Source organism: Hylobates moloch, unplaced genomic scaffold (assembly GCF_009828535.3).
Source record: "Hylobates moloch isolate HMO894 unplaced genomic scaffold, HMol_V3 SCAFFOLD_14, whole genome shotgun sequence".
Lineage (NCBI taxonomy): Eukaryota > Metazoa > Chordata > Mammalia > Primates > Hylobatidae > Hylobates > Hylobates moloch.
Window position 1 is genome coordinate 12,722,017 of NW_026652289.1, and position 16,321 is coordinate 12,738,337.

At 41.5% G+C, this 16,321-nt stretch overlaps 1 protein-coding gene across 1 annotated transcript in view; it reads right to left on the minus strand.

Moving 5' to 3' along the window:
- Window positions 1–1,639: 1,639 nt before the first annotated feature.
- The window catches only part of IFNAR1 (interferon alpha and beta receptor subunit 1), a 37,078-nt gene continuing 22,396 nt past the window's right edge, over window positions 1,640–16,321 (minus strand). Inside the window, exons 7-11 of the mRNA XM_032174501.2 lie at window positions 15,449–15,648; window positions 15,196–15,350; window positions 11,886–12,036; window positions 11,008–11,153; window positions 1,640–9,481 (exon numbers count right to left, since the gene is read on the minus strand). Of these exons, the coding sequence (XP_032030392.1) occupies window positions 9,248–9,481; window positions 11,008–11,153; window positions 11,886–12,036; window positions 15,196–15,350; window positions 15,449–15,648 (886 nt within the window). The 3' untranslated portion in view covers window positions 1,640–9,247. The remainder of the gene's footprint in view (window positions 9,482–11,007; window positions 11,154–11,885; window positions 12,037–15,195; window positions 15,351–15,448; window positions 15,649–16,321) is intronic.

Consider the following 16,321-nt stretch of genomic DNA (forward strand, 5'->3'; position numbering starts at 1 on the left):
CACCTTATTGAATCCACAAGTTGCAAGAGAAAAGGAGCAGGCAGGGGAACAGTCAATTTCAATTATGTATTCCTTGGATGTTCAGAAAATTGGCACTTTACAGAAGATAAGGTGAACACAGAGTAGGTTAAATAACCCCCCAAGATACTTACCTTTACCTGTAGCTCTCTGCTTAGGAACAAAAGGAAGGGCAGCTTCTTCGCCTGTAGTCCCAGCTTTTTTTTGAGATGGAGTCTTTCTCTGTCACCCAGGCTGGAGTGCAGTGGCCAGATCTCGGCTTACTGCAAGCTCCGCCTCCCAGGTTCACGCCATTCTCCTGCCTCAGCCTCTCCGAGTAGCTGGGACTACAGGCGCCCGCCACCACGCCCGGCTAATTTTTTTGTATTTTTAGTAGAGACGGGGTTTCACCATGGTCTCGATCTCCTGACCTCGTGATCCGAGGAAGGGCAGCTTCTTGCACGACAGCTTTCAGCTTAATTTTTTTCTTTTGGCAGAGAGAATTGGAGTCCCAAGTTTTTATTTTCCTTTCATATCATGCTCAGCAACTAGATAGAGATAATTTTTGATAAACGTTCACTAAATAGCTTTTGACCTATAAATCAGAGAGAATCCAAAGACTCGATTGGAGGTGACACTTTGGGATTCCTTCCAAGCCCATCACAAAGCCTCACCCCAAAACATGGAAAACAGGAGCAGCAGAGGCACTAGGTCCTGTCTCCATGTGGCAAGAAGGCATATTCATCTGCGACACCTGCAGGCATTGAAGGAAGAGGGAAGAAGCTCCATTCAGTTCATTAAGAGATGTATTTCCAGGTGGGGCGTGGTGGCTCATGCCTGTAATCCCAGCACTTTGGGAGGCTGAGGCAGGCAGATCACTTGAGGCCAGGAGTTCGAGACCAGCCTGGCCAATACGGTGAAACCCTGTCTCTACTAGAAATCCAAAAAATTAGCCGGGCATGGTGGCGTGCACCTGTAATCCCACTTGCTCGAGTGGCTGAGGCAGGAGAATCGCATGAACCCAGGAGGCAGAGGTTGCAGCAAGCTGAGATAGCACCACTGCACTCCAGCCCTGGGTGACAGAGTGAGACTCTGTCTCAAAATAAATCAATAAGTAAATAAATAAATAAAAAAGACGCATTTCCAGTGAAATCAGACTTTTTATGCTGAAAAATTATTTATCAAAGGTTATGAAATATTTATTTTGATCAATTGCATACTAATAATTGCAGTAATAATCCAGAAAAGCTATTTTTCTTTCTTTTTTTTTTTTTGAGATGGAGTCTCACTCTGTCCCCCAGGCTAGAGTGCAGTGGCTCGATCCTGGCTCACTGCAACCTCTGTCGCCAGGGTTCAAGTGATTCTCCTGCCTCAGCCTCCCGAGTAGCTGGGATTACAGGCTCCTGCCACCGCGCCCAACTAATTTTTGTATTTTTAGTAGAGACGTGGTTTCACCATTTGGCCAGGCTGGTCTTGAACTACTGACCTCGTGATCCACCCGCCTCGGCCTCCCAAAGTGCTGGGATTACAAGCGTGAGCCACCGCGCCTGGTCAGATTTTTTTCTTTTTAACATTCAGAGACTATGATCATATAAAAAGAAATATATCAATTTATATACTTTTTTGTTGCAAAGATATACGATAGATGATCAATAAATCTACTGCATGAAGATAAACTTTTGTGGGAATAAGAATATGAATTCAAGGAGGAAAGGAAATGATGTAAAGTTTCAGAACCCATAAAGAAGAGTTTCTGGAGTTTCTTTTTAAAAAATTTTTTCCGAGACAGAGTCTTGCTCTGTTCCCAGGCTGGAGTGCAGTGGCACAATCTTGGCTCACTATACCTTGACCTCCAGGGCGCAAGAGATCCTCCGACCTCAGCTTCCCAAGTAGCTAGAATTGCAGGCACATACCACCACACCTGGCTAATTCTGTTCATTTTTTTTGTAGAGACAAGGTCGTCTCACTATGTTGCCCAGGATGGTTTTGAACTCTTGGACTCAAACAATCCTCTCGCCTCGGCCTCCCAAAGTGCTGGGATTACAGGAGTGAGCCGCCGTGTCCGGCCGAGTTTCTATAATTTCAAAGTAGACAATGATGGGTATCAGATTGCTTTGATAGGAGATTCCATTGAATGCATTTATAAGAGTGATAAAGCAAGTTTATTTTAAAATGTGAACATTTACAACCTACTGTAAAGTATTTCTTTTGCAACTATTTAAACGTGTCAGGAAATATTTTAGATGTTAATTAAAACATGAAGAAGTAAATTGATTTATAAAATTCTCTTGGGGGTAAACAAGCAGAAATCAAGACACGCAATGTTTCAAGTTTACCTCCATCCAATCTCCCTGCCCTACTTCTCAGTCTAAACCTTAGCGTTCCCATTTCTTCACTGATGCAGAGCAATGAGGAAGGACTTGCCTTACGTTGACATCAACACAAGCCTACGTGATTAACTGCACACTCACGACAGAGTCTCCCTCTGTTGCCCAGGCGACAGAGTGTAAACCCGGAAACCTGTTCCGGACCCCTTCCTCTGCACAGGGAAGGTCTCTTCTTTCTTTTGCCTGCTAAACTTCTGCTCTTAAACCCACTCCTTGTGTGTCCCCATCCTCGATCTCCTTGGCGTGGGGCAATAAACCTCACGTATTACCCCAGACAAACCATGCTGCTTCAGTCCCACAGGTTGAGAGCTCATTCCCACAAGACTGCCCCCTTATTTCCGATGCCAATTGCAAGCCCCAGGTTTTACCTGTGTTGACTGAACGACTATAAATTGAGGGTCCCATCGCCCCCTCCTTGTGTTCAACTGATTTGCTAGATTGCCTAACAGAACTAGAGGAAACACTAACTTATGTTTACCGGTTTATTATGAAGGCTATTACAAAGGATACAGATGAAGAGATGCATAGGATAAGGTATGTGAGAAGGACTGCAGAGATTCTATGCCCTTCCCAGCAGCCTCTTCGTGTTCAGCTATCAGGAAGCTCTCTACTAAAAATAGAAAAATTAGTTGGGCGTGGTGGCAGGCGCCTGTAATCCCAGCTACTCAGCAGGCTGAGGCAGGAGAATTGCTTGAACCTGGGAGGTGAAAGTTGGAGTGAGCCGAGATCGCCCCACCGCACTCCAGCCTGGGTGACAAGAGCAAAACTCTGTCTCAAAAAAAAAAAAAAAAAAGGAAGTAGTGACGCAAAACACTGTCTCTACACTCCACCCTAGTTATAACCTCCAGCTGGTACCCTGAATGGTCTGGCCTCTCCCTGGGGGCGGATAGGGCAGGAGACACTGAAGTATTAATTATCTTTTTTGATCCTGGCTCCAACTGTTCTGCGCCATCTTCAACAGGTGAGACTAAGGAGGGAATCACAGCTAGTCATCTCAGCCAGGCCAGTAGGGGGCGCAGTGCAGGGATCATTCCCTGGGGCCAAGGCTGTCTCCTTGCAGGTTCATCTCAGCTCTGCAGCAATGCCTACTTCTTCCCATCCGCTCCAAAGCTGTTACTAAGGATGTGGAGCTCCTTTTCAACAACTCGCTTACTACAAAGTCCTGCTCATTAAAAGGCGAAGGTGGTAGTGGTAGAAGACGTGGTGGGCTAAGTATTTGCTCAATTGCTTTATCTATCTCAAACCATTTCTGGGTGAGATCATGGGGACACCAGATCCTTCACATCCTTTCCTCATTTGCTCAAGACGAGATAATCACAAACAGAACTTTAAGAAACCACCTGTATAAACATACTTGGAGTATCTTCTGGGAATGGAATTATTAAATAGTAACCGATTGTCAGCCTGAACAGGGTGACTTGTTGCCCCCTAGTGGTAAATCCAATCAGTGTCTGTACCGTCAACGTCTCCGCTCACTGTTAAACACTTAGGTAACCAAGTGTCAGCCACAAAGTTAAAAAAGTCCTTGTTTTCATGGGGCTCGCCAAATAAATACAAGCAAATGGTATAAAATCCCTTCCCCAGGGAGCACGCTAGACACACCCGCAGGTACAGACACAGATGGGGCATGATGACTTCTACAGATGTATGCAGTGGAGGTCTTTAGGGAGATTTCAGAGTGGATGATGTACTTTTATACTACAACATTTAGAATCATCTCTTTCTCTAAGTACAATTCCAGAATATTAAAAGTATTATAAAATTTGGGAATAGACAACAGAGTCAAGTACACAAAAAGCCTATTATATATTTAAGGACTATGTTTAGAAAAAAGGGTCCTTTTACTGGAAAGATAGGAAAATAGGTTTTTCTTCTTAACTTTGATGTATCCAGAAAATCTGGGAGGGAAGCTTAAGGGTGGTGAGTCACTGTGAGAAGTAATGTTTAATTTAATCCAGCTATTGAGTGGTATAATTTTTCAACTTCCTCCTCTTTCCCAAGACCTTAAAAAAAAAAAAAAAAAAAAAAAACAGAATATCTTCTCTGCCAACATTTTTTTTTCTTTTGAGATGGAGTCTCGCTCTGTCGCCCAGCCTGGAGTGCAGTGGTGCGATCTCGGCTCACTGTAACCTCCGCCTCCCGGGTTCAAGCGATTCTCCTGCCTTAGCCTCCCCAGTAGCTGGGATTACAGGCACATGCCACCATGCCCGGCTAATTTTTGTAGTTTTAGTAGAGACGGGGTTTCACCATGTTGGCCAGGCTGGAACTGCCAACATTTTCTTCATCCTCATCATTAATCACTTCTTCACCCACAAAATGTCCTTTGCTAGAACATGAGTTCCAAGTGGAGACAGATCACAGAAAGGGGAGGAAAACTCAGAAATCCTTTGTTATGAGACACTATCGAATTCCCCTCTTGCCTTTGTTCCCCTCAGGTAAAGAAAAAGATTGCTATTTTTCCATCAATACCACACCACAAATATCCACCTATATTTATGTTGCCCTCAAGAGTTGTAATTCTATTATCATCCTACTCAATAAAAAAGGTAGTGAGAAACAACTGGAAGCTACTGGTATTTTGTCGTTACTAAGTAACAGGGCATTTCTTGGGCATCAGGGATGATTTATTTTTTGTGTCCTTGTCCACTGTAAAAAAGGGAAGCTTAAAAACACAACTGTGTGTTCAGGTTCCCAGCCTGAATACAAATTGTATTCAATTTCCGAGTGAAATGTGTCCAGATGGCAGGAGAGATCTACTTATCTGTGAGACTAAGAGCCTCCTTGGAACGAACTAATCCTGACAGAAGAAATACTTGTGAAGGGCAAACAGTTTAGTTCAAGAAAGCAAGGCTATGCAATACCACAGCAAACTTACATTCAATGAAGACTGTGCTCCAGCCATGTCTTAAGAGCGGGAAGAAAAAGCAGCAAACGGACTCTATCTCCACAGGCTCTGGGGACAGTGACGGCTGCAGTGGCTCCTTCAGGATGCTCAACCCTGGGCTCTTGAACACCAAGCACAGGCCTCAGCCCTTCCATGATGAATTCCTTTTAAAGGCATCAGATGCAGCACCTCTGTTGCATACAGATTCACTAAGTACAAAAAAACCCCTAGATTTTTGGGCCCATTGCTTATTATATAAAATTGTTTCCAGCAGTAGGGTTTAAGACAAAACACAAGTGAAATAAAACGTACAAGTTTGTTCCATAGAAACACTGAAAACACGGTTATGTCCTTCTACAATTCAGTAAAACAAACACTGCCACAAACACCCTCAGGTTCACAGTTTAGACTTCATTCATTCAATAATTATTTTCTAAGTACCTTCATTACTGGGGATGCAGTAATGAATAATAAAGTCCCTGTTCTCTTGGAGCCTCTGTTCTAGCAGTGGGGCAGGGGAGACAGACAGCAAACAAAATAAATCAATACACAACATGTTAGGTAGTCACATGGTTACTGGGTAGGGAAAGGAAAGCTTCTGCACACCCAAACCCCTTAAGAGCAATTTGAGGCTGCTGCAAATATCACAGCCTCTTTTAGGGGAAGATACAAACTCTAAGTTTTATATATATATATAAATAGAGATGGGGTCTGGCCATGTTACCCAGGTTGGTTGGTCTTGAACTCCTGGCCTGAAGTGATCCTCCTGTCTTGGCCTCCCAAAAGTGCTGAGATTATAGGCATGAGCCACAGTGCCTAGCCCTAACTTATATTTTTAAAAGTAACTTTCTTATAAGTTGCAAATTTCTGGTCAGACTCTTAAAAAGTTCGTAATTCTAGGGAGCTGTTCTAATTTTTAGTTACAAGCTATATGAGTAAGTACTTTAAGTCCATACTAAAGGAATAAGACCCACATCATGTGGGTACATGTGCAGGTACATATATGAATATGTTTACAGGCTCATGTCAGAAGTTACACAGGTACATATTATATATAATGTTAATCTGTATTATATATTAATATAAAATTATTTCTGGCTCTAATGATACAAATCTTTCATATAAATTCTTAGATTATACCTGGTCTCTCCAAGAACTATCAATATGCTAATTTTGAGGCAGTTATGTGGTACCCCCAAGTGCATGATATTTCTAAGTAAACTTCTGTTCAGAAAAAATACTTGTCACTTACAGCTAAGCATATGCTGATAAAGCAACATGTAGAACATAATGCAGAGTGGAATGCAACTGCCTTTTCATGTCTAGAAGACAAGCTAAAAACGAGGTTTTTTTTTTTTTTTTGCTGCTGGTGCTCAGTGCTTGTTCACTGAAAACCACAGATGGTCTCAAAACGTGAAGCCTTGTGCTCTAACTTCCTAGAGACCTAACAATTTCACTGGTGTCTTTTAATGTTAACATCTGTATTTTCCCTTCTCCACATCCTACAAGGGCATTGCTCCTTTTTAGGCTACCCAGTCTGACGCATGCTTTCCCAGTGGTGAACACAGGGCCAGAAGTCCTGGACAGGATCATTGAGTTGCGGTAGTGTGAAAAGCAATGGTGGCAGGCAGTCATCATATGCTCCCATCGCCTCTTCAAAGATGCAAAAGTCCAGAGTGACAAGGCTTTTCCAAAGGTCAGGCTGGTCATGCACGGTGGCTCACACCTGTAATCCCAGCACTTTGGGAGGCCAAGGCGGGTGGAGCACGAGGTCAGGAGTCCAAGACCAGCCTGGCCAACATGGTGAAACCCTGTCTCTACTAAAAATACAAAAATTAGTGGGGTGTGGTGGCAGGCACCTGTAATCCCAGCTACTCTGGAGGCTGAGGCAAAGAATTGCTTGAACCCGGGAGGCGGAGGTTGCAGTGAGCCGAGATCAAGCCACTGCACTCCAGCCTGGGCAACAGAGTGAGACTGTCTCAAAACAAAACAAAACAAAACAAAAAACAGCCTCTGGTCAGAAAGATGAAAATGTGTCACCGTGGGGTTCTCCAGCAGAGAGTGGGTCTCAGAGGAGATTCCTGGGTCTCTTCAATGGCCCACCATGCTCTGCTTGAAGCACTCCAGAAGCCAGGCGGCAGGTCCGGGGACATGCACGGTGTGGCCTGCAGACATGTGTATGTGCCAGGATGTGCTGAGCATCACAGCCCTCCCGAGGGCAGCTGCCTTCAACCTTTTCTTCCACCAGGATCATCTGTTTTTTTCAGCAGAAATGACTACTTAAATCAGACTGGCCTTAGCAATGGCCGCTCCCCAGCACACTCTGTCTCTTTTTCTCTTTCATTGGTCCCTGCCGGAACTGTGCTGTGAGAACACTGCCCTAGAGGCCACCAGAATTCCCAGACTTCCTGCCTATTAAGGATATACATGGGTAATCCCCAGTAGCAAGTAATTTAAAAATAGGTTGTAGGTGCCTTTGGAAAGCATTATGTAATTTCTTAAATTAGGTTTTTCTTCCTAGTTACATTTTTTCCCTCAGTTCAATGATTTGTATTTTAACGCCAAGCACGCTGAGCAGAAGGGGTATCTGAATACTGCTAGACAGTGCAGAGAAGCCAGCCTGGTATTCAGTGACAGAGACCACCCATAACAAGAGCGTGTTAATCACTGAGAGCTGATTAGGCGCTCGGGCTCCCAGTGGAACATTTTCTTCCTCTTGCACCAAAGCCAGCGACTTCTTTCCTATGGAAGCATTCTTCTTCTGTGTCAGTCTCCTATCATTGCCATTTTCTGGTCCCAAGACTTCTTGCATACACTATCTTCTGGCATGGCATGTACATTAAACCTTGTACACACTCTCAGATCTTAAAATACAACAATTATTTCTCTAATTAGATAGTTACCTATTTTCTATGACTTCAGTGATTGCAAATTCCAGCCAGAAGCTATTGTTCTAATAAGTTTTGAATCAGAAGTCTTAATGTGTAGTAAAAGATTGCCTGGCTTTAATCCTAAACCATGTAAGGGTAGATACTGTGATGTGGAAGCCAATGTTCTTGGGATAAATGAACAGAAGTCCCTCAACATTTTTAGGGATCATCTTTCTGGCATTTCTAGGGTAAGCTACTTTCCAGAAAACCAAGTGATAACGTGTTCAGACTTTCCTAAATAAATTTCCTAAGGGCCTAACCTCAGTGTTAAAAGACCAAATGTTTGAAATATCCCCCGAGGAAGAATGAAACAGAATGTTAGGAATGGCGAACAGGCAGGTGTGGCACATGCAGTAGCCAGCAGCATCAGTGATGGACAGGAACACAGACGTCATCCTTAGCCACGGTGCACAGCTAGCACAGCTGCACTTAGGCTCACAGGAGGAAGACGGGTGGCCATTGTTTTGATCTGACTCATCTCATCCAATTCAAGTCCGATGACAGGCTTTTTCAAGATTTTACACATGGAAAAGAATGTAGGAAACGTTTGTCTCAACTCTTTTAATTTTTATTTTCTTTTTTTTTTTTAAAGAGTCTCACGCTGTTGCCAGGCTGGAGTGCAGTGGCGCGATCTCGGCTCACTGCAACCTCTGCCTCCTGGGTTCAAGTGATTCTCCTGCCTCAGCCTCCTGAGTAGCTGAGACCACAGGCACGCGCCACCACGCCCAGCTAATTTTTGTATTTTTAGTAGAGACGGGGTTTGAAAATGTTGGCCAGGATGGTCTCAATCTCTTGACCTCGTGATCTGCCTGCCTCGGCCTCCCAAAGTGCTGGGATTACAGGCGTGAGCCACCACGCCTGGGCTTGTAATTTCATTTTTAAATAGTTAAGAGCTTGTCTGTATTTTTAGGACCTTTGATCTGAAGATGTTTTTTCTTCCCCCAAACAGGGAAATGTCCTCTTTGTAGTTACTGAGAGGAAGGTGAGGAGCTCAGCTCCCAGTGTAACTCCTGCAGAAAAACCTTATACTTGACACAGTTCATTTCCGGTCACACAAAGTCCTGCTGTAGTTCTTCACTTGTTTTACTTTCACTTTCATCTTCATTAGAATAATTTCCTGAATCTTGGCTAGTTTGGGAACTATATTTTTTATGATCTTCATCAGTTTGATTAGTTTCTTCTACTGTAGCAATTGTGCTTATATTTTCAATTATAAAACATTTTTCGATTTGTTCCTCAGAAGTTGAAAGCAGAAGATTCTTCAATGGCTGTTCAGAGAAATACTAATTTAAAAAAAGGGAAAGAGTAGAAATCAATTATTTAAAATAATAAAAATTCCTTTTCTAGTTATAATAGCTTTAGTTTCTTATGTCCATTACTGAGAAAACCTATCTTCCGGCATGCATATTAAAAAGTCGCCTAAGAACATACTAATTGCCTTATAATGTTTAAAAGCACCATTAGTGAGGTCACTCATATCTTAGTACCTTTTGTGGTGAGTCTTTGAAGAGCACCTAAGAAAGGTGCACTGTGCCATCAGGGGTAGGCGGGGAAGAACACGGGGAAGGACAGGAGCGGGCGGGCTCTGGGATCATGACTTTTTTTTTGAAATAATAAAAATGTTTGTATCCAACCCATATATATCCAGAAGAAGCACAGTTGAGAAATTATTAGCTATTGTAACTAGTTTTTAAGTCTATTTTAAATAATAGCTATCAATATTAGAGTACACAGGAATGACATTTAAAAACTCAGGGGTATAATAGTAAAATTGTTAATATTTACGGAGCATTTTTAGAGTGGTAAGGCTCTTATGGTTTATCTCCTTTGTTCTTCACACCTCTACGGGGTGGTTTACAGCCAAGGGTACTTGCGTACCTGCCCTTAGTGACCTGCTCAAATTCATAAAACCCACCCTAGATGAGCACATGGTTTCCCAGGAACAGATTCTATGCTTAGGCCTTCACCATTCAGTGCTTTCACTTAATACGCTAACTTCATAGAGGTGCCAAACAAAAAACTGTGATGTGCCATAAAAAACAGTCTCATGTTTTTAGTTACTTCGTTTTGTGTGATTTCATCCATAGAATATACTTTCTACACTGATAGAATATTTCAGTCTTCTGGATATACACAGATGCTCCTGACTTACAGTGGAATTATGTTCTGACAAACGCATCACAAATTGAAACAGCGTAAGTTGGGGACTGTCTGTACTGAGAAGAATCACATTACAGACTTTATTCACTTATTTAGAGACAGAGTCTTGCTCTGTCACCCAGGCTGGAGTGCAGTGGCACGACCTCGGCTCACTGCAACCTCCACCTCCCAGGTTCAAGCAATCCTCCTGCCTCAGCCTCCCGAGTAGCTGGGATTACAGGCATGTGCCACCATGCCCAGCTAATTTTATATTTTTAGTAGAGACAGGGTTTCTCCATGTTGGCCAGGCTGGTCTCGAACTCCTGACCTCAAGTGACCCACCCGCCTCAGCCTCCCAAAGTGCTGGGATTACAGGTGTGAACCACCACGCTTGGCCAAACAATCACAGGCTTTAAACGGTAAAACAAATGCCAGAGTGAATCTAGGAATTGCCAGAAAAATATGAAATTAAGGACAATCATTACTCTCTCATGCTATTACATTAAATTACTGTTTTTAAAGTTAATTGACTAAAGCTTTGAAGAAAATACCCAAATCAATCTCTATTATTTTCTGGATATCAAGAAAACCTATATATATCCTGTTGAAATCAAACATATTTTCTGTTCATTTCCTAGCTGTTGACAAAAAAAAAAAAAAAGTAACATACCTCATCTATATTGGAAGAAGGTTTAAGTGATGGAAAGAAGACATAATTGATGCATCTCAAGAAGACTTTCGCAGCATAAATGACAAATGGGAGAGCAAATAATGCAATACAAATTCCAACTATAAGCCAAATTTTAGAGGTATTTCCTAAAAAGATATACGTGATATTTAGCACATATTTTGACATACAAGTGCCTTAACAGTGCTGACAGCTGTGTGAAAGACTAGCCATATGAAAGGAAATATAAAATCTATTAAATAATACTCTTAAAAATATTTCTGGTAGCACTGAGTCCACAGCAACTGTAGGCAATGACATTTACATTTAAAGATTGGCGTGGGAACGGAAGTAAGAGATCCTCAGGGAGAAATACAATATTGATAGACAGGCCAAACATGCAAGTATCCTTCAGCACTTTTACACCACACAAATAGCAAAATTTAATAGATATTCTGTGACTAAGCCTCTACCGGTCAACACTAGAAACTGTAAAATAGAAAATGAGACTAAACCAATTCCCACATTAAAAAAACTCACAATTGAACTAAGTGATTTCTACATGATAATTATGTCAAGGATTATATTTTAAAAATTTAAAACTAATAGTCTTATTAAATGTTAAAGAGCAATAAATTAAGGAAATTAATTATAGGGATACTGGATGAAATATAAAGCATCCAACAACACCGACTTGAGTTAAGCATTACAAATATTTTCTAAACAGTCTACTTTTGATTCATGTAGTTCATGAAGAAAATATTCTTTCTATATATTTTTTGCAGTAAAGAGAAAATGTTTTACAATTTTCAATGTACAGTATAGAATTACTTTTATTATGTCTAGTTACATTTTTTAAAAAGACAATAAAAGATTCTGACCTGGTTTTGTTTTCTCACACACGATGTCACTAAAAACACTGCTTTTATTCAGCTTTTTATCCATGGTGTGTGCTCTGGCTTTCACACAATACACAGTCAGTGGTTTCAAATTAGGAACAGTAACATCAGTTTTTTTCTCGATAATTTTTCTCTAGAAAATATAATTAAATCATTGATAAAATTTAGTCACCTCATGAAATCAGGGAATATGTACTTTCTCAATTCTTTTATGTTCAGTCTAACATTGGCCTCTCCCACGTACTTGGTATGTGTGTTTTTTTTTTTGTTTGTTTTTTTTTTTTTTGAGACAGTCTCGCTCTGTCACCCAGGCTAGAGTGCAGTGGTGCAATCTGGGCTCACTGCAACCTCTGCCTCCTGGGTTCAAGCGATTCTCCCGCCTCACCCTCCTGAGTAGTTGGGATTACAGGTGCAGATGCCACCACGCCTAATTTTTTTTTTTTTTGGTAGAGATGGGGTTTCACCATGTTGTTCAGGCTGGTCTTGAACTCCTGGCCTCAAGTGATCCACCCATCTCGGCCTCCCAAAGTGCTGGGATTACAGAGTATATGTGTAAGAAATATAAATCTGTTTTAGACACACCACTATAACCAAATCAGAAAGTTAAAAATGCTGCTGCCAAAAAAGCATATGATCTATTCCTAAGAGAATTCTAATTGATTTACAAGTACATGCCAAGTCTGGGGTAATTGTCATTGTATTACCTCTGATTAGTGACAGAATGGTTAAGAGTAGGGGTTTTGGCCTCAAACTGACTTACTAAGAGGTAACACTTACAGCTGTGTGGTCTTGCAAGCATTATTTAATTTCTCTCTGCCTGATTCCCTGATCTATAAAATCGGAACAGTTATTGCTTCTATCTGTATTAGTCAGCTATTGCCAGAATAATGTCTAACAAGCCAGTGGCTCACACCTGTAATCCCAGCACTCTGGGAGGCCAAGCAGGAGGATCATTGGAGCCCAGGAGTTCAAGACGAGCCTGGGCAACATAGCTAGACACTGTCTCTACAAGAAATTTCAAAAAAATTAGCCAGGCATGGTGGTGTGAGCCTGTAGTCTCTGTTACTTGGGAGGCTGAGGAAATCCCTATTTCCAAAACAACAACCACCACCAAAAAAGCCTGGGCAACATGGTGAAACTCCATCTCTAGCAAGATGGCATGGTGGCATGTGCCTGTAGTCCCAGCTGCTTGGGAAGCTGAGGTGGGGGGATCACTTAAGCCCAGGAAGTCGAGGCCGCAGTGAGCTGGCATCACATGAGTGCACTCCAGCCTGAGCAACAGAATGAGAACCTGTCTCAAAACAAAAACAAAAAACACAAAACTGCCTTAACATTCAGTGGCTCACAACATGATTACGTAGTTTCTCACTCGCAAGTCTACAGACTGGCTGGGCAGCTCCCATGGAGGCTGTGCATGGGGTTTAGGTCAGCTCCAGCAGCCTCTAATCCTCCTTGGACCAGAGACTGTGGAATATGCTTTCTTCCTGGCAAACAGGAGCAGCGCAAGAGCCAAGCCAAACCCTGCAAGCACACTTAAGGCCTCTGTTCTCAGCACATCTGCTTGGGCCCCAGCATCTATAGTCTGGTGATGCAGGGATGAAGTCATCCCAAGTATTTGCCAAACAGCAATTTAACAAATCACATCATCCGGCAAGGTTGTTTTGAAGAATGACTGAGACAATTCATGTACGATACTTGGCATAGTACCTTACATATAAGTATTCAATAAGAGTTTCTATAGTAACAATTATTGATATATTATCCAGTATAGGTTAAGATGGCAACTACAATTTATTGAATCTCTACTACTTGTCCAGCAATGTGCTAGGTATTTTCATATTTGTTACTTCCTTTTAAACCTTATAAACATCCTTTTGAAAAATTTAGTTGTTATGATTAACACCACTTCAGAGAAGAGGAAGCAAAGTCTCCAAGAGGTAAAGCACCTTGCGTACGTAAGGTTACACAATTTAGCAGTGTGAGATAGAAATTTAGGTTTGTCTGATCTACAGACATCTGAAAACTGACCATAATTCTCAATGGGCTACATTAAGCTATGGTTACAGGGCTGTCAGACAGTTAAAAAGGGAAGCAGCCAAATCAATGGAATTTGCTTAGATTTCCAATAGAAAATGAAGTGAAGTTAAAGAATTTACCAGCCTGACTGGACAGGAGTTTTAAAGGTCGATTCTTGACTGTAATTCCACGAGGGAGAAGTGATCTGGGAAACATGTATATTATCTGATGGTATATATTATCTTTGTCAGTGGTATCTGAATTTTAGGGTTTAGACCAGTGTTTGTCAACCCTTTTTTCATTACCTCCCCAACTAAACAACTTTTTGGGCAATTTTTTCCTAATCCTTCCCCCATCATAAAATTAAATACTAAGGAATAAGATTTTTGTTGGGCAAAGCTGAACTTTGGAAGAATGCTTTCCAACGGTTTTGGAGGAAAACAAACAACTGTACTACATAAATTCTTTTGTCCCATAAGAACCAATTTTTGTCCCCTTAGAGGAGCCACCAGGGGACATTTGACAATATCTGAAGATGTTTTTGGTTGTCACAACTAGGAAGGAACACTACTGGCATCTAGTAGGCAGAAAGCAGAATGTTGCCATGCATCTTGCACTACACAGGACAGCCCCTCCCAAGGAACTATCCAGCCCAAACGTCAATAGTGCTGAGAAACCCAGGTTTAGATGAATACATGGGAATCCCGTTAAAAATGCAGATTCCTGAGTTCCATCCCCAGAGATAATGATTCAGTAACAACAGGCTCAGGAATCTGTATTTTAAAAGCAAACTGGGGCCCAGATGCAGGTCACCCATAACTCTACAGTGCAAAACATGAAAAATGCTCATGCTCTTCATTTTGTTAATATCTGAGTTAATCACATTTTTTTTTTTTTAAAGACAGGCTGTCAGTCACTCTGTCACCCAGGCTGGAGTGCAGTGGCACGACCATGGCTCACTGCAGCCTTGACCTCCCAGGCTCAAGTGATCCTCCCACCCCGAGTAGCTGGGAATACAGGTGCACGCCACCATGCCAGGCTAATTTTTTAAAATTTTTATTGAGACAGGGTCTCCCTATGTTGCCCAGGCTGGTCTCAAACCCTTGGGCTCAAGCGATCCTCTTGCCTTGGCTTCCTGAAGTGCTGGGATTACAGGCCACTGCATCCAGCCCACATAAAGTTTAAAAATTTCCCCCAAATTTTAAATTCAAGCTTTATTTACCCAAATCATAGTTATAACTCTAAGTTACAAAATTATACTATACAGTCTTTTTACCTCAGCATTTGAAGTGTTTTCCCAAAAAATAATTTCATAAATCAGTGGATAATCCTGGATCACAGGCTTGTTTCCAGAGTGTTTTGGAGCGCCGATATAGATATGGAATGAATCACTAAGGGATCTAATGTTAACGACTGGAGGAAGTAGGAAAGCTAGAAAAAATTTGTAAACAAATAATGTTCAATTAGAAAAACAATTTTAAGAACTTGCACCAGAAAATTACAATCTCCAGTAAAAACTACTGCCTTACCTTGTATTTCAGTATCAAACTTTATCTCTTCAGACCAAAAAGATGTGTTATTTCCATCAGATGCTTGTACGCGGAGAAGGTAAATTCCTTTTTGGAAAATGTTTTGAGGAAAGACACACTGGGTAGTTTTGACATTTTCACAGTCAGGTATTTGTTTCCATTTATACAAATGGTTTCCAGGATTCCTTTTTAAAAAGGCGCTTTTAACACAAATATTTTTAAAATTCATTAGATATTTATTAAGTATTTACAATATGCCAGACACTATGTTAGGGGCTAAGGTTACAGAAATAAATAGTATCCACACTCAGGAAACTCACAAACAATGGAAGAGATATGCATCTAACATAAAAGAAAACCAAAGACTGTTCCAGACTGTGATCATGTTGTGCACTGCTGGAGGTGGCTCATATCAATATGCAAGAATATCTGTTAGTTAGAATTTCCAGGAATGCTGCCAGCTGGCTTATTTTTTTTTATTTTTATTTTTTGAGACCGAGTCTCACTCTGTCACCCAGGCTGGAGTGGGGTGGTAGGATCTTGGCTCACTGCAACCTCCGCCTCCTGGGTTCAAGCAACTCTCCTGCCTCTGTCCCCTTGAGTAGCTGGGATTACAGGCACACGCCACCAGCCCTGCCTAATTTTTGTATTTTTAGTAGAGATAGGGTTTCGCCATGTTGGCCAGCCTGGTCTCGAACTCCTGACCTCAGGTGATCCACCTACCTCGGCCTCCCAAAGTACAAACTGGTTTTTAAAGAAAAACCATTACTAAAAATTAAGTTATGTAAATTGTTTTAAAGACAGAGGTAATAAACAAATTCATCTTGTCCTAATTATTTTACTACATTTTATTGTCTAAGCTCTTGGGGCTAT